Source organism: Motacilla alba, chromosome 2, assembly GCF_015832195.1.
Source record: "Motacilla alba alba isolate MOTALB_02 chromosome 2, Motacilla_alba_V1.0_pri, whole genome shotgun sequence".
NCBI classification, from domain to species: Eukaryota; Metazoa; Chordata; class Aves; order Passeriformes; family Motacillidae; genus Motacilla; species Motacilla alba.
The window spans coordinates 42,704,600-42,728,770 of NC_052017.1; the positions used below are offsets into that span (position 1 = coordinate 42,704,600).

At 38.1% G+C, this 24,171-nt stretch overlaps 1 protein-coding gene across 4 annotated transcripts in view; it reads left to right on the forward strand.

Annotated features, from left to right (window-relative positions):
• NEK11 (NIMA related kinase 11) overlaps positions 1-24,171 on the forward strand; it is an 82,931-nt gene that overhangs the window by 52,082 nt on the left and 6,678 nt on the right. For 2 of the 4 annotated variants that reach the window (XM_038161183.1, XM_038161203.1), the window contains 3 exons: positions 5,162-5,286; positions 10,584-10,644; positions 16,457-16,553. In XM_038161183.1, coding sequence (XP_038017111.1) covers positions 5,162-5,286; positions 10,584-10,644; positions 16,457-16,553 — 283 coding nt within the window. The remainder of the gene's footprint in view (positions 1-5,161; positions 5,287-10,583; positions 10,645-16,456; positions 16,554-24,171) is intronic. The other 2 variants (XM_038161181.1, XM_038161194.1) reach the window with 1 other exon arrangement.

Genomic DNA, 24,171 nt, shown 5'->3' on the forward strand with positions numbered 1-24,171 from the left:
AGATTATAATTAAGAAGTTAATTTATTTTTTCTAATCATATGAGCATTGTCCTGAGATGCAGAGGGGCACAGAGCCCTGGATCTCCTTTGTAGTAGAATTTCTTATTCAGGATGATGTAGCTCAGGGCCTTCAGCTCTTTATGTTTTCTTCCTTGATGGCAGAAATCTCTTTCTGTTTTCTCCCTCTGTGATAAGTGATGCACAGCTCTGAAGAGAGCTGCCCTGCCCTGTGCACCAGCTCCTCTTGCCAGCTCCTAAGTTTCTGCTTAGATTCTTAGGTGTGTATGTTAAATATGTGGGCACAGACAAATAGATCTGGGGAGATTCTGAACTGTTTGTGAGGAATCAAACAACCACAGCATTATCAAATTATTTAGGTTGGAAGGAACCCCTGGCAGCCTAGTCCACCCCTCTGCTCAGAGCTGTTCTTTTCAGATCAGTCTATTTAGGGGTGTCCGATCAAATTTTGAACACCTCCAAGGGTTGATTGAGCTCTTGCAGCTTCTTTAAGCCCTGTTCCAGTATTTGATCACACCCCTTTTTTTTTTTTTTTCATGATGTCAAATTGAAATTTAGGTTGTTCCAGATGTTTGTTGTGTCTTGTCCTGTCACCATTCAGCTCTACGAAGTGACAGGCTCCGTCTTCCTTTTATCCTCTGATCAGATCTTCCTTTTAACCTCTGAGCAGCAAGGTTTCCCTTTTGCCTTCCCTTCTCAGGGCTGAAGGGACTCTGCTCTCCCAGCCCCTTCCTGCAGCCAGCTGCTCCAGAGCTGTGCCCAGCCTGGGTGCCACGGTGGCATCTGCTCCAGTAGGTACCACCTGCTCGTATGGCATCAAACTGGTGCGTGCTGATGCATTTCCACAGAAAGGAAAGGATCAAGGGCACCTTTGTGCTACTGATGGGGTCCTGCCAGGACCTTTGTCCTGACCCTGTCTCTCAATTTTCTGAGTTCTCTGTGTCAGTCTGTGGTAGCAGAGGTGTGGTAACACCGCTTTCTGGTGTCCTGGTTCATGTCACCATTTTAGGAGACCACTATGTCTCACGACAGTGTGTGTCACAGCAGTTGAGTGATTTGCTCCACCCTTTCTTCTGTGTGATGCTGTGCAGAGCAAGGAGTGTAACAACACGAAACTGTAGCAACTTTTTTCCTTAAGGTAGATATGTGGTAGCTGAGAAAATCTGCCTTCTTCCAGAGATGCAATGAAGCCTTTGGATCAAAAAGTACAATAGTCCTTAAGAGTCAGGTGTGACTCTGTTACTGTGAATACAAATGGTGAAAATTTACATTTGTTGCACCATTCTGGATTTTTTTTTCTTTTTACTGTTCTTTTCTTCCTTTTAATAAAAGTGGCCTTACTTATTGTCTTCTACATGCTCTGGAATGTGGGAATACTACATCAATGCAACAATGACAAGTATGAGTTTGAGGCAGAAGAAAATTAAAGATATTTATCAAAGTATTTTCATCTCTTTGGAGAAAATTGTTGTTGCTGAGTTACCATGCTACCTGAAACAAGCTCTTGGTGGATTTAAGCAAAATATTACAAGTATCACATTCCTCTGTTTTCTGTTTAGCTTGTCTTCTTGGGAAATAACCATGCTTTTATGATTTTTTAGATAATGTATTTTTACCCTTCATTCCACTATTACAATCATGTTACTGTATAGAAAGAGATTTAAAGAGGAATGGTTTTATTCAAAGCTTGTTTTCTTTTGAATATCTAATAGCAAGTATCAAGTGTCTCAATGCTATGCCTAAACCATCTAGCAATACCAAAGCAACAGCTGAGTTTGTTTTGAATTCAGCGCTTTGTAAGCCAATAAAAGCTGTTGTGACGGGCCTTGGTGCAATACACACAGCTGGATAAAGCACAAGGTGCTTTCTGAGACCAGCTGAGGGATGTGGGGGTGTGAGGGGGCAGGAGCAGCTCTACAAACCTTTCCTTGTGCTCCCTATGGGGAATGTAAGAATGCTGTATCAGAGATGCTCAGCTGGATGCCAGTCCAGTTGTCAAAACAGAGGCAGGGTCCCCTGGGTTCTGCAGCAGCAGTTTTGTTTCCTCTTTCAGCACAATAGTCTTGGCATTGCCCTCACTAGCACCACTTCTTTACCCAGGTGCCTACCAGGCACAAGTAGGCTTTACCCAGGTGCCTACCAGGCACAAGTAGGCTTTTCTATTTTATTTATCAGAAGACAGGGTCAAGGTCCTGTCACCAGAGTCCATGCTAGGCTTTGCAGTGGTCAAACAGCCTAACCCAAAGACCAACATTTTTTATTAAAAATACTTCTCTGAAAGCACAAACCCCAAAGAATTTTCTTCTGTGCTACATTACTAAGAGTGTGACTTCTCTAGTAACATTCTCTAGTTACATGGGAGCAGTAACCCATCTTTTGTCACTTGGTTTGTGGAAATTGGAGGTGTATGTGAAATCACATGGAATCAGGGGAAAACCCAGGTAGCAAATATTCTAGAGGATGGACTGCAGACATGGAAATGGAAGCCTGTGGGGCCTGAACTCCCTGACAGTGCCTGCCCTGAGCTGAAAATACCAACTCGCTCAAGCTATCTGCGCTTGGACTTTAGTAGGCCGTCACAGGTACAGCTTGCCAGGCTGATTCATGGTGTCTGCTGTGCCAAATCCACCTGATCTATTCTTGAAGTTGGTCTGATCCTGGGTCTCAGCTCAATAAGCGCTTCTGTACTCAGATAATTCTGCAGAGAACCAGAAATGTCTTGTGCATCTGTAATACATGGAGGACTGGGAGCTGGCTCTACTTTGGTAAGATTCAAAGAATTGTTGTAGGAAACAGTTTAAATAAATGTGTAAATGCTTTGAAGGCTCCTTCTTTAAAGATGCCAGTTATAAAACTGAAAGGTTTTAAGAACTTTTATTAGGTGAATGCCAAATTCCCCTGCACTGGGCATGCTGTCTTCTTTCAGAAATGGCACTTGGAATTGGTTTCTGAATTGGGGCCAGTAAACTTGTATATCCTGAGACATCTCCAGCATCTGAACCAGCATTTCAAATTGTGTTACTAAGCTCGGATTAACTGTCTGTCTATGAACAGCTGTCAAACCAATTTCACAAATGGTGAAGTGAATAATTCCAACAAGGATGCAAAAGATGGCATGGAAGTGGAATAAAGCCACTGCCAGCCTCTCTGCACAGTTCAGGGGCATCACCAATTTTCTGTGGTCATGGGCTGCTCACAAAGTATAGAGTTTACAGTAGCCAGATCAGACATTTTTAAGGTACAGTTATGAGTAAAATTACTGATTTTAATACCTTGTTTGGTTGGAAAGGGGAAGCTTGCATTTTTTAGTACAGCAATAAACAAATGCAGAATGTGGGAGAAGATGACTCAGAAAACACCAGCATAGTCTGATGTTTGGTTTGTATTACAACGTAATAAATGGGCTGTTTTATATGTATTTGAATGCACATAGACAGAATGCAGATGAACCTAATAAAATCATCCTGATCACTGGGATGGCAGCCTCTCTGCAAGAAAGAAAAATTGATCATCTCACATAGAAAAGGAGATGTAGCTTAATTTTGTGGTGTTCTTTCCACATAGAAAGGATCATATTTAAGATTCTCTTTTTAATAAAGTGCTGAACTTTCTGTCAAATGGCACTTTGTAGAACTCAAGTAATTAAATAAATGCTTTCTTTGTGAGAAAATCTTTTTGGGTTGGAGGTGTTCTTCTGGAAACTCAGATATTGATTAGTTGTTTGTTTGATTGTTTTTTCAGACTAAGAAAGGTGAAAAATAGAAACAGGAAGGATGGGGATTAGAAATTGTGACAGTGGAGCACAGGGCTTTTATGCAGCTTCCATTAATATCTTAAAACAGAAACCTGAGTGAAATTGTGTCAGCATTTTGAAGCTAAACCAGGTTTATAAAGAAAGGAAGTATTTTTGAAATTACTTTGGAGACAGTAGATGGTAGACCTTATATCTCAACAGGAGAGCTTAACCATCTAATGCTGCAGATAGCTGCACTATTTTTTCTGAGTTCTCTTTCTTTCACCTTAAAGATTAGAATTATTGCTCCTGCCCATACTCAAATGTCTTTTATATGGATTTTAATTGCGTCCCCCTATTAGAATCCTTTTGGGTTTTTATCCATGTAAAACAATTTAAAAATCGATTAATAATTTTTATGTCATATTGTTGGAACTTAATTTATTTAAATGCAGTAAAATTTAAGATAGTTCTTATTTCTCTAAAGGGGCAGACTTAATTGAGGAGAGTGGTTGAAATTAGCATTAGCTAAAATTATGACAATGACAGTGATGATTTATGACAGCTGAACATTAAATATTTTTTGTCTTCAACTAACATTTCTTGTAGTAATATCCCCCTGAAGGAGATGCAATCAGACCTCAAGCTGTTTCACTAATTCTTTCATACAGAGTCTGGGATGCCAAAGGATTTCACCTAGTGCAGAGTGGCTGGAGTGTCTTTCAAGCTGTGATGAATGTGTTGAGTTTTAATACCAATTACTGTACTTCATGGGCTCATTGGCTACATTAATATTGCACTCACTGCTATGGCTAAAACTTGTGATGGTAATAAATTGAGAGAGCATGACACCAAAGTATTCATAGCTTGATTTTATACTAGTTTCTTTTGTTTTATTGTAGTTTTTCTTTAAGAAAGTTTGGGAAAATATATAGATTTAATTTCTCATATCTTTTAAACCTGTACTGATATATATTATTGTCCATTTTAGCTTAGCAGCTGTATTTACCACAAGTTATGTGTGTTAGAGAAAACAAAACTGAGTTATAATTTCAGCTCACAAAAGCTGGATTCAATTCAACACTGGCCCTGCTTTGACTTAATGATGCCATAAGGTCACTTCCAGCCTGATTTATTGTATAGTTTAGAGATTTCAGTGCAATATCAATACAGATCCCTTAGGTTCATTAATTCACACATGATGAGGATTTGCACTTTGCCAGAGACAGCTTTAGCACTGCTTACCATATCACTAAAGACAAACATTTTACTCTGAGAACCTGTCCTTTGCTTTCAATTACAGAATGCATTGCTATTGACATAACACTGGTACTATAAAGTTCACTTATATCTTTTTCAGATCATTCTATTTTTTTTCTATATATGCTATAAACTCATAATTGCCTTTAGAGATCCCTGAAGACCCAGAAATTGCAGAAGAATATTATAAAGATGAGTTTGAATCCTGTTCAGAAGACAGTGAAGAGGAGGAAGATGCAGAATTGTCATGGACAGTCTCTAAGACAAATCACCAGGTATATGTGATCTTTGAGAAGCCTGTATACACTTGATGCACATTTCCTGTGAGAAAACTGTGTTCCTTCCCAGAATTTGTCCTACTGACATTGCTGATTTTTGTTTTTAGGAGTATGTGTATTTATCAATACCATGAATTAATTATACGTGTATTATAAGATATTGATGAGAAAGATTTTTGCATTCCTTCAAGAGGTAATACTCCCATGATTGCCTTAAGGTAGATCATTGTCAGAAACCATTCTTGTGACTCTAAAACACTCAGAGTGGGATCCTCTCAAATGCCAGCTATGATTTAAATTAAATTAAAGCTGCAGGTATACTTCAAGCATAAGATCTAAGTTCCAGCTCTAATTCCCAGGCAAAGATAGTCACCTCTAGTTCCTGCCTATATTAGACATATTTTCTAGGACAGTGTGATGAATGATGAGCCTAAACAGCTGCCAGACTTGTTCAGCAAATCTGTAGAATTTTCCACCTCACTGAAAATGTCAATGAAGAGAAAACTTATTGTTGAAAGGCTTAAAGTAGCTTTATCAGTTAAGGCTGCCACCAGAAAGTCAGGGATTGCAGTGTGAAGGTTGAAGATTATTGCAAAAGGCACCTAATTTAGATCCGATCAGAATGAGCTGAGATGAATCTTGTCTCCAGTGATCAAGTCTCAGAGAAATCAATAAACTTAAGTGCCTGAGGCAGTTCTGAAAATGGATCTTCCTAAGGCATTCAGGAACTCTTAATTTCTCCCATGGGCCTCCAGGTTCAAGCATGGCCTGCAGTGCCTCTGAACAGTACTGTCTGGTTCTGCCTAGGAACAGTAACTTTATTCTGTGATCATCTGCAAAGTCTGCAGAACAGGGTGTGATGTCTTCTGCATTCCAGGGAACTGGCCAAGACTAATAGTCTTCACTAAATTATAAATAATTTGTGGTTTTTTGAAAAATTTGAACTAATAGTTTATTTGAGATGTAGTTATTAAGCCAAAAATGAAGTGTGAGAAATCAGAACTTTATTTCTACCAGAGTAGCAGGGGATCCTGAAATTGTCCTACAAGTAAAACTTGGGGTTTACTCAGAAACAGCTCCATTCAATCTAGACGTGTCCCTCTAACTTTCAAATTAAACACACAGGATGCCTTAAAATTCAGGAGCAGTTTGTGCAATAGTGATCTAAAGAAATTGCTATTCAATTGTAAAACAGTGGATCATCTTAGACAATATTTTTTAAAGTTTGCTGCATTTATGATTACCCACAACACATAGACATGCAAAGAAACCATTGCCCAGAAAGTCTGCCACAAGGTACTCTTGAAAACGAAATTACTGCTCATTTTCATCAGACTCTGAGACAATTTTTCTTTTTTAGAATGCCTTTTGAAATTTTCATTCAGCTTTCATTGATGGTATCATTAATTGTGAATCAGTAGTGGTTTTGAACAGGCAGACTACTGCTTAGAATTAATGAAGGGCAGAAGAGAAAAATAGATTTCTCAGTAATGCAGAATAAATTAGGTGTTGGCATTCAGATGTGAGCTGTAACAGTCCCTCATGTTGGACTGACTAAAAATCCCATAATGAGAACCAGCATGGTGGACTGGAAGAGCCATCCCACTGGCACCTCATTGTCTCTGCCCAGTCCCCACGGCCCTGAGGCTTTGCTTTACCAGCACAGAGAACACTGATCTCTGTGGACTGGCCTGCACAGACTGACTGGAGTGCACCCTGTGACCATTTGCCTTTTGGGACATCCTCTATAAAAGAAGATAATTATCTTTTCTCATGTTGACGCCAGCACCTTAAGATACTCATTAAGTGTGTTTCTAGCTATTGACACAATTGCTTTTTCTATCTTTTGGGAAGTAAAAATAGGCAATTTTTGCTTTCTCAAGTGAAAAACTCTGCAGTAAATCTGAGGTGAATGCAGACTGAACATATTTGTGCAAATCTGAACATCTTTTAACTCAACAAACAGAAAGGCATGAGGGGAAGTAAGCAAGCAATATTAGGGAGTAACATCTAATACAGGTTGGATGGAATATGCAGAGAGGTCCCTCTTTGGTGATTATAAAGGGATTTACAGTTATTAACACGCACACAACATCTTCCTTTGGATATCAATGGTTATGTGAGATGAATCCCACTCAAAGGGTAGGTGGGATCATGCTCAGTGTTAATAATAAGCTTCAAATCCTACCAGAATACCAAAGGTTTGCTTCTGCAGTCATTTACTTAATACCAAAACTCCTACTTCTATTTCTATGATGGGATTCATACTCTTAAACCCTTTCTTCAAAGATACCTTAAACCAAGCTGTTGGAGGTGTGCGCTAAAAAGTCATTCCACTGCAGCACAGTAAGGGCTAGTAAGGTAATTTCTGCAAATCTCTTAAATTTCCAACCCCAAGATTGCTTTACTAGTTACTTCTGTGCAGAGAGAGCAGAAACGCTGCACCTGGTAGTGCTCTCTGGTGACCCCATTATTTCAAACAAGGATTAAAAAAATTTCCAATGTTCATGCAGTAGCATGGGGTCAGAAAAGTCATCTTTATGAACAACATATTAAGGTGCAAGATGTAGAAAGGGATATGAGCTATTTATTCAAGCTATATTAGGCTCCCACAGATGTCAAGACAGACTGAGAAGTAGCAGCCTCACACGGGATGTAAGACCACTTAGGAAGGTAGAGTTAGGCACTGAAACACTTTAATTATAAAGGTTTAGGGTGGGAGCTGAGACAGCTTTTTTTTTTTTTTTTCCCTCATGTTGATACTTTTCAGCACAGCCTATCTGATTTCAGATACATTTTCCAGCACTGGAGTTTAGTGTCCTTTGTTCCTTTGTTTTGGAGCAGAAATGCACATTGACAGATTTTAAGCAGCAATTGGCCGATTACTTTTCCAGTCCTCCACCTGTTCAAGCCAGTGGCTCTTTTCCACATGTTTTTTTTTCTTGGAGAACCAGTTTCTAATTAGGGGGGAAATAATGAAGGAATGACAAACTGTTTTAAAAACATTGAAATGTGTGATGCTTAACAGAGATTTCATCTTGAAAAGTTAGTGTGTAGTGAAGCTTTCATTGGCTTTGATTTAGCTGAGATGCTGGTGGATGCCCTTTAGTGCAGTTCATCACCATGCTCTTCGTGGTTTTTCTCAGTGACCATAATAACAAATTTACCCTCTTCACTATGACAAAGTCTCCTACTGTGATGCAGTAGGTTCCTATTTTCAAATTCCAAGTTGCTTCTGAGATTGTCAAGCCAGGCAATCAGCTGACATAAATTATCATAGCTCCAGCAGCTCTGAGTGGTCTGTGTGCTGTGACCCCTAAGATGCTCCACTGGATTCCTAACACATGTTTTGGCAGGCTTGTGGCTGTTAGAAATGGGGCTGTTTGTTCTGAGTCTGGAATGTGCAAGCATTCACCCACACTGGCTCTTATGCATGGGAGTGCCTCTCTTCTGGGCATCTGTCACAGTCCCTTGTCCATTCTGTAGGGCTTTGCTTAAATGAAACAGCTAAATCCTCTTCCAGTGCTAAACCCAAGTGGGGAAAAGACAGGAGTGATGAAGAGGGAAAAATATATCTTTTGCCTTATAGCACAAAGAGAAGAAACCAGATTTGTTGTTATAATTGGAGTAAATATGATGTCCTGTTGTGAGAAGCCAAAGGTTTGGGAATTACAGTCTTTATCCAATTTAAAAAAATGTTTAAAAAAGGTTTTATTAAAGCAATAGTGTTGTATGTGGTTATTACTATGTTTTGCCTGTCTGTAGATTTGTGGTTAACTGTTAATGATAATGAAAATCAAAATAATTGCAAAGTAATATTAGCTGAAAATCAATATAACTTTTTAGTTTGGAATGGAAAAGGTTTAATAACTTTTTAATGAAATCCTAATGGTTCTTTTTTTTTTTTTTTCGAAGTACAGAGAAATTATATCTGTAATTCTAAGTCTGTCTTAATTCAATGTTCAGTATGTACTGTTTATATTAACATAATGAATGCATTTCCTAGCATTTCCTGGCTGCAGAACTGGAAACCCTTGTGCTGACTTGATCCAATCAGGACCCCACAGGCTGCTCCAAAAGGGCAAAGAGGCTCCTTTGAACCTATGAGCTTGTGGGCTACCTGTTGTAATGGCCAACCAAGAACCTGATTCCTCCTTTGCAAACCTCTGCTGAAGTAGCACAGCCCGTTTCAAATATAAGCCCATGAAACAACTTGGGGTGAAAGAATAGCTAGTTTATGCTCATCCATAATAGCTCCCATTGCACCAGAAGGTCCCTAACCAGCTGGAAGTCATTGCCAACAATTATTGCTGGCCTATTTAGGTGTACAGGCAGTTCCTAAGTTGACAAGTTTAGAATGGGCATTTTAGTAAGATCATAAAAGAATATAAAACAGATTGTCCATTGTAGAAGTGGAGGTCAATAGTGTTTCCTTTATTTCATTGTTTTCAGTCTTAAAGGCATAGAGCGCTGACTGTTTTTTAAAAATACATATTTTTGACATGTTTTTTAGCAAGGTCAAGATTTTGACTGTCAGTTTTAAATAGTCAAGAAATGCTGTGTTTTAAAATGTGATATGGCAGCAGCTTCTGCACACTCAGATTCCAAGTTTTTCTTGGACTTTCATAAAATTGTGGTGTCCTTCCTGGACAACAATCATTGCTTAATGGCCAGAACTTTAAATTTCATCTGTGTATACAAACAGTATTTCATATGAATGTTATCATGGCAAAACTGTCAGCCATCTGTTTGGTAGCAGAACACTTGAAATATAAAAATGTTAAAATCTCTTCTTAATTTAAAAAAAAATTAATTAGTTGTTGTTACTAGACATGTAAGTAGATGCAATTACATGAAAGATAAGTATTAATTTGCTGTGGGCAGCTATCATAAGCATAAAAAATTTTGGCATTGTTAAAAAGTATATACTTGCCTTTTTCAATGTAATATTGTTTTAGATGTTCCAGGACTAACTGATGATAAAATGCTGGTGTATTTTCAGAGACTGCACACCCCCCTCCACAGTAAATATATCTCCTTTAAATTCCATGCACAGTTGATCTAAACACTTGTGTTCTGCAAGGAATCTGACTTAGATTGTTGTTTGGTTATTACATCATTCCAAAGTCTGATGTTTTAAGAGAAGAAAACCTAGAAAATGTCCTGAGCAATCTAACTTCTTTATAGTCTTGACACTTACTGGTGTGTTATCCTTTATGTTTGTGGGATGGTACCTCTGGGACATAGTGTTTGTGTTTAGATTTGGGCTTACACTAATGCTATTTTATTCACAGGACAGTGATATGGAGGCAATGGTTGAGTATTTGGAGAGTGTCCTGAATAGCAGCTCATTGGGTAAGATGATGTATCTTCTTTAGATAGCAGCACTTATTAGCAGTCTAACTATTTCCATTTTGCCACAAAATAACTCAAAAATGTGATATCTTTGAAAATTACTTCCTTAATCTACTGCAAAGAAGTATAACTATGCCAAAAGAAAATGCATAAGCAGTTAAGTGTTTTTGTTGAAAATAATAAAACCATAAAGCATGATAGTCAGAAGTATAGAATGTTATAAAAGAATTCTAAAAACTCGGCTACTGTAATTTTTTCTCCAGAGGAAAATATTTGACAATGTGTAAGCTATTTTATAGTTTTTAATCCTGGTAACAATGAGGGAAAATTAATTAAAATATTTGATATTAAAAAAATTATGATCAAGGTTTGGATAATACTTAATTTATGTAACAGTATGTCATTACAGGTTCAAAGAAAACAGTGAGAATTTAAGTCTGTAATTTAATCCTAAAATCTCTGGCAAAATATTGTCTATGGATTTACAGTTGGAAAACCTGGGCCGTTGTGGTATACTTAAAATCTAAAAAGAAAACTTATATGAAAGAAGGCTATTGACTGTGGCTGCCACAGTCGCTGTCCTCAGAGGCCACCAGGTGGGACTGTGCCAGCAGCAGCCTGAGCTGCATGAAAGGCCAGCTGAGTTCCCAAAGGCTCCCATGGGAGCTGCAGCCTCATTTCGCTGCTTTGTTTGCACTCATTCAGTTGGAATAAGCCTGATTTGGGATTATCTAAAACAACACAGGAGACTCCTAGAAAGTCCTGCTTCCAGAGGCTCTTCCAGTGCTGAGCTCTGGTTCACCCCTGCTTGCGAGCCTGGACAGATGGGAAGAGAGAGCCAAAGAAGAAGGATGAAAGGGAGTAATCAAAGTTGTTGCCATCACAGTCTTGTAGGCACTGGTCACCTTCTGGGTCCCATGCCAGGAGACCCCCAGGACTGAAGGAAGGAACATTTACATCCAGTTTCTCTTCACACATACAGAGAACCTCTGTCTCCAAATTCTGCACTCATTCATGCATTTGCAGCATCACTGTCTGCAATGGGTTTGCAGAAGTTGAAATTACAGAAAAATTTTGCTCTGTGCTTCAATATTCCTTCCTTTAATTAAAGAGAGGAATTGCCTTGAAGGTTGGTGAGAACAAACAAGAATATTAGCCTAAGACAAACAGTGGTGTTTTAAAAACAATTTTAGTATTAGAAACTCCCTTATCTTAATCTTTTCCATTCAGTATTAGGAATAAGAGGATGACTTTTTAAAAGTTGTAATATTAAAGAATTAAATTGTACTTTTATGACTAAAATATTTCCAACCAGTCCGTGCTGAAACTTACAGGCTTTTTCCAAACTAGGCAGTATTCAGGTATGATTTTCTCCAAAGAAATATATGTGATTATAATAAGGGACAAATCTCCAGGTTTCCTTTTATCTTTGTATGCCCAGTATCACTTATAAAGTTTAAACTTTCATTATTTTAAGTTCTTCCAAAATCAAGCTATAAACCTGCAGTTGGGGTCATTTTTATGTCTTTGCTAATGTTCATTTATACCTTGCTTATTCTTCACTGGGTTCCAAATTCCCATTACATCAAAATTTTCTGTAAATAGTGCATTTTATGTAGGTTAGATACTTGCTGTCTTTTTCACCCTAAAGCTAGTTGTGACCCCTTCCAGGTCTGCATTTCTTTAACTAACCACTAGCACACTGGTTTTAGCCATGGCATTGCCAGTACTAGCCAGAACCTCCCTTCTTGACATCCCATGCCTGCAGTCATTTACATCTCATCCTTTGTTTGCACTTTTCATGGCATCTGCTGTTGGACCAGCCTGTACTTTTCTACATTAATTGAATTAAGTTAGTTATAAATATGTCTTTCTATACAGAATACTACTTACCCATCTGAAAAAGCAGGTTGTATCTTACAAGAATAACTGGAAATAAAACAAAACAGCTCACTACATAGTAATTCAAAGAACTGCTGCTATAGCTTAAGCAATTAAATCAAAACTTCTGTCAGGACAAGACAAGATCAGACAAAGCCTGAAGCCTTGCAGACTCAGTTCCAGGTGTGTGGCCAGGGGCAAGCAGTGGCAATACCATATTGCTGGGCTACAGAGCTGCAACAGAATTATAATGGCTACTGCTGAAAACAGTATGGGTTTCATGACAGTAAGAGGGCAGTAGAAGCAGGAATCTAGCCAGGACTGAATTTCTTGTAGCAACTCTCATTGTTAAAGTATTACAAAAAAATTATGAGTCATTTCAAGCTGTTTGAGAACAACCAAGATGAAAAACTCTGAATTTTTTTTTTTTATGTCAGCAAAGGCTGTGATAAGAAGGATGCAATACATACATATTGTTTTTCAACAGGTAGATTTTGTTTAGTATAAACCTCAGTGTTTATAAAAAGACTTGGGAAGTATCTGAATTTTCTCCTCAAGAGGTCCCAGAATCACTCCAAGTACGAGAGCTTTTGTGGTACACAATTGGTTTTGTGTTGGCTATAAAGGTCCATGTGGAGTGTGTTTGAAATAAGATAGGCTGTGCTGATAAATTGAAAAATTGGGAAGATCCCAGGAAAAAACTGCAGAAGATGTTTGAGTTTGAAAAACTCATTTTAAAATTTACTAAATTTGTTTGGCATTAAGGAAGAGAAGGTTCTGGGCAGTTGGGTCACTTTTTATTGTTTATGAATCTGGAAAACACATCTGTTTCTAATCTTGTATATCTTGTACAAAAAGGCATTGTAGGATCTCATATGTAGCAGTGAAAGGTTAGGAAAAGAAATCTGTAATACAGACAGAAGTTTGTGATTCAGTGGAGATAACAGCTTCACAACACATCCTGGCTTATGAAGAGATGCAGTAGATGTGTATCACCTATTCTTTGGTCATTACCAGAAATGTTTGTAGGAATGCCTTTGGACCATAATTTATGAAGACTCTTACCAGATAATGCACCTGTGAATAAATTCCTTTCCCTACAGATCCTCTGAGCAAACCTCCAACTGGTGCTCTATCACCTGAGAGGACAAAGTTCTTTTGCCCTTTGCCCTATGTTGTTTCTGCAGTACTGGGTTAGACACTGGGAGACATTGAAATACATTTAGAAAGCCACTATATCGGGTTTTGAAAAGACAGTGCTCTTGTTGTTTCATTTGATTTTGTTTAATGGATCAAGAATGGTATATTGGATAAAAAATGCAAATAATTATCTGGTAATTTTTTGAAGAAGCATAGTTCCTTGTTGTGTGTTGATGTGTGGGCACACAAACTGCCTGAAGCTGGGTGCAAAATACATTATTAACCAAGTAACTGCTTCTAAGAAAATACCTTTGATGTAGAAGTTGGTATGATTATGAATCACCCCAGCAAAATTTGTTGAGGTGTGCTGTAGCACCAATGTATCAAGCTCTTAGCAGTCTGCACTGAGAACTCATTTTTTTTAATGACTAACCACACCTTTGCAGCATCCTACTATACTCAGTCTGTGCTGCTTTGCAGTAGCCAAAAAATCATATTAAATGGAGAGAAAGATAGAGAGTTTGCACGTAGAGACTAACTTTTTCTTGGCCAACTGCCAATGTGTAAAGTAGACAAAATATGAATTATTTAGCCAGAAATCCCAGAAAAAAAAACAAAACAAAAAAAACAAACCCAAAACAAACAAGAAGGATGTTTTTAATAATGAAATGTCAGAGGAGAAGGAAATATTGTAGTAATAAATATACTGAATTCATTAAACAGAAAGAATATGCTGAGCTCTTACTACAGTGATATACCCTGTAATAATAGTAATGCCAGAATTTATCTGGTGCCTGTGGTTAAATGTGCTCCTTTTTAAGAGACTGCAAGGTTTATATTTTTCTTAGGCCACTGGTACTCAGGGCATCAATTTTTAATTGGTTTCAAAGCACCAAAGCCCTACATCTGGACCTTAATACTGTGCCAACTGAGAGAGGAGCCCACTAAGTCACAAGCACCGCTTTGCACAGCACCTGGGATTTCCTCACAGCTGTCCTGAGGATAGTTGAATTTTCCAGTGCTGCTAAAGGAGTTGAATGCTTACAGACTCCATGCAAAACATGGATATGCATGTGCACTGTTATAGTAAATGATCAGGATATGTTTTTTGCATTAATGGGTGAAATAATTGGTTAGTAAGAACTAGGCTTGTCATTTTTCATCTTTTAAACTACATTAACTATACCTGAGTTGTAATACTTGGGCACCAAATAACTCCTAGCCATTAGGGGTAAGATAAGCTAGGATAATGTTTTTAAATGTGCAATTGTTCGTCCATCCTGCTAACAGAATCAGGAATCCATTTCTTCTGTGCTTCCAAGCTTCTGAATCCAGCAGACACTCACTGTGAGTGTAGGATCACTCACAACAGAAAGTTTTAATCTCAGTATTCGAATGGATGTGATCAGGGTCTAGAATCATGTAAGGCATAGGAGCTTAAATGCTGGGAGAGCCATGAGTGCACATTCCAGGGAAGCATTTGGGGGTTCTCTGGGGGTGTCTATACCAGCTCATAGAGGGAGGGGAGCTGCAAGCTCCCTCTGTCTGCATGTGATCCCTGTTAATGCAATCCAAACTAAGCCAAACCCCAGCTGAGTCCAAGCTAAAAACCCCTGCTTGGAGGGGAGTGTGTGCTCAGTTAGACAAGACATTGTGTTAACATGTTTGACTTTTGGTTCACTCCTGCCCTATGCAAAGCCTTCCCATGCCTGTTCAGAACTTGGGTCCTGTGTGGGACAGCCCACACATTTACACCCTGATAAATCTCCTTTTTTGGGAAGTGAAATCCTAGTGCCAAACAATTTGCAAGAAGAGGCTAAAATAGCTGCTTTGTTCAGCTTAACAAATTGAAAGCTGAAATAGGGTCTTTTTTTCCATCTATGAAGAAATGAAAGGAGTATGCAAAAGGAAGGGAAAGAACTGTATGAACCAAGGGAAAGGACTGGCACGGGAGGAAAATGAGCAAGAACTGCTTGATAAAGAAATTTTTTCAGGAAATAAGAGATTGTAGCTCCCAGTGAGGCTTTGAAATTGTCTTTCAATAGGAGCAGTCAGGGCGAAAAGTACATAAATTTCTTAGGAAAACCACAGACTCGTATGATGGGATGACTACATGAAATTGCAGCATATTTGAGCTGATAACCCTGACAAGTCCTCTGGGATTCAGCACTTCTGTGTTCCTGTGGACAAGGGCCTCAGTGGTATGTGAGCCCTGGGTCCTGAAATATTGCAACAGCTCACGAGTGGGCATGTGGGCTTATGCATGTTTATATTTCTTACACATACATATGTATTTACATATACAGGTATGTTTGTTTATATATATATATATATATATTTGTACATTAAAAAATTACCTTTATCTGAAGGAGAAACTGATTTCATAAGATAAATGCTTCCAGTTTACAGTAATTATCAAGGTCAAGGAGAGACGCCTGTTAGGAAGAATGTTCTTGCTCTTAAAAATAAGTAAAAAAACAATTGAAGACAATGCATATTGCCTAAAAAATTTTAATGTTGTTGGATATTTATAACTTTCTCAAGTGATTGTTCTTTCTGTTGTGTATTCCTTGTTATTACAATTCTGGTGCCTTTAAGCTATAAACCCACTTGTCCCTCAGAAAGGAGTTGCCCTTAATGTACATTTAATAATCTAATTCATCTTTAATTAATGCGGCACTGCCTTGTGAGAAACAGGAATAGTCTTCCTCCTTCTGACTGCCCTTGATTCTGCAGTAGAGCTCGGGGGATGAAGGTGAATAAGGTTGTGTGTCTGTGCATTGATTTGTAGGCTCGAGGACTGTCACCAGAGTGTCTCCAGGGGTGCCCCAGGGATTCAGAGCTCTCAACAGTACAATGGCTGAGACCAAGCTGAAACACATGAGGGAGTAAGTAGCATAATTATGTGTTACCAATGTGCAGGCAAAGAATATGGATTTGGAAAACTGCAAAGCACAGCAAATAAAACCCAAAAATCCCATCCACAAAAAGTGGATGGTAAGGTGTTTAGAGACTTGCCTACTTGCCTCCAGAGAGGATGAAAGTTGACCCTCACTTCTGATTGTTTTCTTGTAAGCTGCACAATCACTGACATCCTTCCAGGATCCAGTTTGCCTTCCCTACTGTTGGTGTCATTCTGAATTTCACTTTCTTTATTAGCACAGCCCATACCCATAAATCACCTGCAGATGTACACATTACCACCACGTTTGCTTCCTCACCCACACTTCATTCTTGCCTGGAATGTAAAGTAAGTGGGTTTGTTTCCCATGGTGATATGATGTTTTAAACCAAACAAAATTGCTGCTGTTTGCTGCTATTTTCAAGTGAGATAGCAGGCAGTACATGGGCAGTTCCCTTTGAAACTCATTGTCTACTTGTTTTCAGCATTGCTGAATTCCCAGCTTTGTTTATAAAGGTTTCAGTGTCTTAATAAAATGAAGATCTGTGCTTCCTTTCTAGAATGTATTGGTTAATGTATCTTGAGCCTTTATCTTGACTCAGTAATTTCTGGCCTTTCAAGATTGATTGAATCCTATTTTAGGTGCTGATCTGATAATCATAGTGATGTGTATTATTTCTGAGATTAAATATTCTTTGCAATGTTGCAAGATTCAGCTGCTCTCAGAATGTAAACTCTTTAAAAGAGGGCAATTTTTTCTCCTGTGTGGGTGGACAGTGCCAATAATGTGGTGGATGTTATTGGAATACAAATAAGTTCGAACAGTAGAGTGAGCTCTCTGAAGAAAATTAGTACAATTCCAACAGCATTGATAGCAATCACTGTTTCAAACAAATCACCATGTACTACAGGAAAATACCAATCACATTTACTCCTGATAGAAGTTGTTTGGTTTTACAGTATTTCAAGATGCAGCAGCTCCCGAGGTTTCACTTCATGGCTTAGCCCTTACTGTGCAATCAGTCCCAGGTCTCACAGCCTTCCACTTGTACTGCTTTCCATTCTCTTTTCATGGGAACTACTTATAAAAGTAAATTAATGCATTATATTCTCCCAGCTACTTACAAGGTGAGCTTTTTTAGTCAAAATGCCCACTAAACTTAGAGATTTCACCTGGTGTTCTCATAGTTTGTGGATAGAACTTAAAATATTTTGACTTCATGGTCATTGCTTTTAGGGCTGAGGTATGAATAGATCACTTCTTTCAAATTCTGTTTTTCCAGTGCTGTTTCATGGTTTTCCTGGTTTGTTCTGACTCATGTTATTGTCCTTTTTCCAAAATATAGCATGACTTTTTAATTTTCTGAATATGTTAAGGTCAAAAAGGACTTAATTGCTTGGGAAGTTAAGTGTTAAGGAACAAGTCAGTGAGCACAGTACCCAGCATGTGCATAGTCAAGGAGATCCCTGCAAACTCTGACCCATGGCCAATCTGCACACAGAGCACAGTGGGGTTTTCAGTGGTGAGAAGGAAGCACATCTGGCTATGAATCAGTACATAAAGGCACAGCTTCTTTGCTCATCCTTCAGCAAACTTCATATGATGTGTTTTTTGAATATCATCCACATGGCAGTGCCACATAAGCAAGGCTAATATAATTTAGACTTGCGCTATTCAGTTTTACTTGGATAGGTGCAGACTTTTGGGGGGGTGGGGGGGTCTTTCAGATTCAGCTTCTGATGAAGGAGACAATATAAGGGACTTGTCTTGCTGAAACAAACTGAATGGCTGGAGTTCCTAAAAGGAAAGAGAAGAACAGAGCAGGGTCAGTAATGCGGAAGTACAGTGAAATCTGTTTGGGTGTCAAGTCACTCTAGAAAGAGGACTATGAAGGTTTGGGATTTGCACCATTTCCAGATGTTAGGAACAATAGGTTTTGATGAGGGAGACTCCTATGTCATGAGCTGCTCATAAAGAAACTTTGTGCCCACGCATTGCAGATGATATTACTGGTAAAAAGTGTCAGTAGCTCTGATAAAATGGTAAATTCATCTAAAATAAGACAGGGTCTAACTGTGAAAGTACCTTTTAGGCATTTCCACTTGACACGTGAATAATTCTGGCTTGCAAACCACTGTAGCAAGGCAGTCACTTGACAAGATGTTATGTGCTCATTGCTTGAGTTACTGCAGCATGACTCACTAAATGCCTTCTTTGACTTGCTGTGTATCAGAGCATCAATTTAGAAGGTTTCCTCTGTATTCTTATGGCAGACTTGACAAGGATACTCATGTGAGAGCAAAGCTGTGCTAAAAATCTTTATGAGAATATTGAAGGAAGCCACTGATATTCTTGAACGTGGTAGGTAGGAGTGCTTGGTCTCCTCCTATTTTAAGTGAAAATTAATGGCTTTTTTATCACCACAACCCCTAAATATTTCCCCTGACTTTTTCTTTCCAGTCACCATTGCACTCTCTGTTCCAGCTGATTGCATCCAGCATCAATGTGAATCGCTGTCCTCTCAGTAAAAGTCATGATAAAATCACCCACTCCAGTGACAACAATTTCTAGTTTGTTATATTTAGTATCAGAATTCGTTATGAAGTTTATAAGAGCAGAGATTTAACTTTACCTTTCAAGCAGAGTTAATTGTCTCCACAAAAATTTCCACTTCAGTGCTAAGCATTTCGATATTGGGATCTGCAGTGCTGATAAGAAATCTCCATTTTTTGAACTAACTCAAGGTTATTGTTATGCTTCTTCCCAGCCCCGTGTGCCAGCAGCAACAACTCAACCAAATATAGAAATCTGAGCTGTGAGACTCTTATTCCTTGAATTGGGTTTTGAAACTGAGGAATCACATTAGATGCAGGAAATGGGAGGAGCCGTTTCCTGGTATCTTCTGTGCTGGCCACCATCTAATTCTCATGGTGGTTCCCATCCTTGGTGGTACGAGGTAACTTGGTGCATGCTGAGTCTGAGAAGCGTTACTGGCACATGCTGTCCAGAGCCAAGTTATCTTCATGGAGAGATCCATAAAGACAAACTGCTCAGACTGTTCCACTGATGTCCCCTATAGAGACTTTCCAACTGTGCATCTCAGAAGAGACCCACACTGTTCTTCAGAAGTAACTCCTCAAGCCAAAGCATTTTTCCCCTGTCAGATTAAATTCTAGTAGCACCTATTAATTTTTTTTCCCCCGAGGTCCATACAAAAAAACTTGGTACAGATCGTTTTGTGCTCCTTTGTGGAGATATCCATGAATATCTACAATGAGTCATTTTAATAGCCATGAACTTTAATATGCACTTTGGAATTCAATAAAATGTATGGCAGTAGAAGGAAAAGGCTTTTATGCCCCAAATTTTAAGTAAATTAAAATCCTTTAGCCCAGCAGTAAGCACCTCTTAGTCAGTCCCCAAAGTGTTATGCACAGCAGCATACCACGATCAGGAAAAAGACTTCATCATCCCCTGCTGAGTGTAAGTAAAGCAGTCGTTCAGAAGCCATGAAGAAAAAGCATGGGTGATATTTTTATTCTGCTCCTGTGAATGCTCATAACACTATTGGTTTAGACTCATGAGCAGTATGTATTTATGCTTCTTGTGCTTGTGATGCTGCCATCAAATGCATTTTTTATCTTAAAAATTCAGATATAAAGGTAGTTTTGAGGTCATTCAGTAGGCACTGGATGTTCTTTGAGTTAAGTAGTCCTAAAATGCTAGAAGTATCGAAGACTTTTCGCACATTTATTTGTGCAATTAAAAAATATTACAAACATTACAGTAAAGAAAGTGTTTACTTGATGTAGTATTTCAATTTATGCAGAGTGGACCTTTTTGAGCCAATAAAACTGGTTTTGTTGTTGATGTCATTGACGGCAGCTTTAGTGAAGACAAAAGCAACAAATACAGAAAAGCTAATTGTTTTTTAAGATTTTGATTTAAAAACTCATCAGTGACGTTTTGATTGCCATTGACTGTGATGTTGATGGTATCATGATGTAAATGTGCTTGAAGAACAAGATGTCTTCTCACAGACAAAAGACATATTTGGTAAGGAAGTTTATTGACACTGTCTGAGCTGCCACTTTCTTGCAGGTGAATAGAGTACTCTTGAAGGTATTGATCCTGAAATGTTTTTGAGCATTGAATTTCCTCTTACACACACCAGTGTTCTGTCCAGCACTCCACTTTGAGGTAATAATTTCTGTCTGGTGATTCCAAGGCATCTTACAGCATGACTATAGTTTTGTGCACCTCATGGGCTAAGCCAAAATTTTATTTACATATCCATCTTCCTTGCCACAGTTTCTCACACCTCATTTTTAAAGGTCAGTCTCAAATGAGTCTACTGAGATCATTATGGAAAAAAATTAAGCATCCTAGTCCATGAGTTTCTCTTTCTTTTAATATCTATTTTAATATAATTGCACCATTTATACTTTTCAATACTTTCCAGACCCAAATTTGAAGAAAGTTTTTTGGGTTTTCAGTTTGCTTTACAAGCAAGTGAGAGTACAGTAAACTCAGCAGGAGCACTGAAAGATTGAACCCTGCCTGTGTGTGGCCAAGGTGGGATATTGGTTCTTGGCTTCTGTCAGGGAGAAGTGAGTGAGTGCTCCTGGCTCAGGAGTCATTGCTGTCCCAAGGCAATGACCGAAAGAGAAAGTTGGAATGGATAAATCCTGTGCTTCTCCTGCCTAAGAAGAAATGAAGGTGAATGAGACAGTGTCTGTTGCTCAGAAGCATAGGAGTCCTCTGCAGCAGAAGCAGCAGGAAACTCTCAAGGCCAGAGTTAGAGCTGATGGTCTAATTCCTCAGTCATTTCCATGGGTCTTCCTTCAACTTCTTCCCACTGTCCTCCCTTTTCCATGACAAAAATGGGCTGCTTCTCTGTTGGCACTTTGTGTCTTACGCTGCTCCTCCTCATCCTGCATCTGAGGATGGGAAGAGCATGTCACCTGCCAACACCATGATTTCAGCAGTTCTTAGCAGCTTTACTTTTGTTAGGGTGAACTTTGAAATGAATAGTGAGAACAAATTTGGTAGTTATAGTGAGTATTGGGGCACAAATGAAGTTTGATGCATTTTTTTGGGATGCTTATCTTTTGCCCATTTTGCACATTACTTGAATTACTATTACCTCACATTACTATTACCTCAGGTCATAAAAATGTGTAATATTTTGTGAATTTGCTTAGATATGTAAAGAAAACACAGATTTTTTTCAGCTTCTCTGCTGAACTGTATGTCATAGATCCATTGAGTCCATGAGTCATTCTGTTATTCTGAATTTTTAAGGACTTTTTTTTTAAAGTGGACATTAATGCTATGATTGCTTTAGCAATAGAGAGTTTTTATTCACTTTGAAAATTGCATTTCAGTAGCAAAACAACTAAAAATTTAAATATAGACTCATTAATTTGAAAATGTCAAGTGGCCCCAAACACTCAAAACATTCAGAGCATTGTGCTTCTTTTTGTTTTGCACACAAAGCATAGCTTGCCTAGTTTCTCGTGCTGAGCATACATAATGCATAGATTGAGCTGTTCAGCTTTCCAGCACCTTGATTTTGTCAATAGTTTGCAAAGGCAGAAACGCTTTCACGCAGCATTAATTATATAGTCTGTTTTCAATATGGAACCACTCAAATAATTTTGACAGCGTTTACTAGAGGTAGCATTGCAACCTTGGGAAGTTTGCTTGAGAGAAATGTAGGTAGGGAATTTTCCAAGAGGTTTGATGCAGGAATAGCCATAGCTCTCTTTTGAAAGATATTAAATGTTTGCTTTATAGGAAAAAAATTAAGTGCTAGACTTCTATCTACGTCTTTAAATGCCTAAACAGCTCTGTGAAGCTTATTTTGGTGCAGACCCAGAAGAAACTGAATGTGTAAATCTTTCTAGGCCTTTCTGAAAATCATAGATCTACTGTCCACAGTTTGTAGTTGCTTTTCTTTCTTTCTCTATAGAATGGTGTCATCATGGAATTGTACGGCTCTGCCAAAATGTGAATTTGCCTTCGTCACTGTTTTGTGCTAGGAACTTCTTAAAGAGCTACAGATGTGAAAAGAGACCTGAAAGAAGTTGTTGATTTAATCCACCTAGCTTCAAGCCCCATTGGGTGGATATAGATGTGAACTAAGCACAAATGGTTGATGTTTGAAAAACTGTTTGCGTAAAACCTTATGCAAATGGGTTTGTGAGCCTTTTTGTGTATATGTTAGTGTCTATTTTTATGCATACATACATATATATATATATATATATATATATATATATATATATACACTTAAATATTTGCCATAATTGGACATCTCACATTCTGCAGGAGTTGGGGGTTTTTTTTAGCTTTTGAAGTGTCTTTTTGATTGGATTGTTTAAGAGTATTTTTACTTTTACTGTAACCTTGTATGGGCGTTTAGCATAGCTCAGAGCTTAAATGTTGCTTTCACCTCCCTCTGTGGTCGTACAGTGCTCAAGCCCAGCTGGAAATGTTGTGAGTAAATTACTGTGGTGTTTGTGATATTTCTATCAAGAATCATCTATCTCTATACCAACTGCTTTCATTAATCTCTCCACTGAAGCACCTTTGAAGCATTAACAAACCTTTTAATGAGACTGACTTATTGCTAACTCAGAAATGCATTGTTTTATGTAGTAACACTTAATAGAATATGGCTAAACACAATCCTTGGATGAGAAAAAATACATATAGTAATAGTTAATGTTCTGATTGTTTCATTGAAATGCATAAGTACCTTTTCCTTTCTCTGATAAGTGAATTGTTGGTTTTAAAACTTTCACTTTGGTACGATACCTGTGTCAGGAGAGACTCCTCCCAGTATGAAGCCATGTAAATGAAAATCAGCATTAACTCTGTATTACCACACAGCTGAACAAAGGAGAATGCAGTTATATTCTTAAATTCTTACAAGATTTACATATAATGATTTACTTTTCAGAGGTAACTACTGTATCCTCACATGCCCACATTCAAGAAGTACCTGTGTATTGTGCTGCTCTTAAGAGACACCTGTCTAAAACAAATGCATTATAAACAAAGCAAATAGCATCAGGTATGTATTAAGTGTGCCAGGAATTCCTTCTTGATCTTGATCAGTGATGCTGAAGGAATTAAACTGATGAATTTTCAAAGATTCTTTGAATGACATGGCACTGTTAAAAATCAGAGTGTTGTTTTAAATAATTATGAAAAGACTAGGAAATCTCAGACTGTGTATAAAGCTCAGGGAAGTGTGTTTCAGCCACAGTGAAACAGTGTAATTATCACTCACCCTACCTCATGAAGAATAGCTCTATAGAAGCAAATATATTTCCACTCTTAATATAGGAAGACTTTAAAATTGCGCTATTCAGGTTTGATTTAAATGACTGTTTTGTTGTAATTTTTTTTTCCTTCTGTGGGAAAAATGAAAAGAAACACATTCTCTCTTATGATAAAGCATCTTCTAAATTCATAGTAGCTAGAATTCAACTAGCAGCTCTAAATTATAATTAACGCTTCTTCCAAGAGCAGATGTCAGCTTCAATTCCTATTATATAAATTCATTTATCTCTGCATATGAGGTGCATGGAGA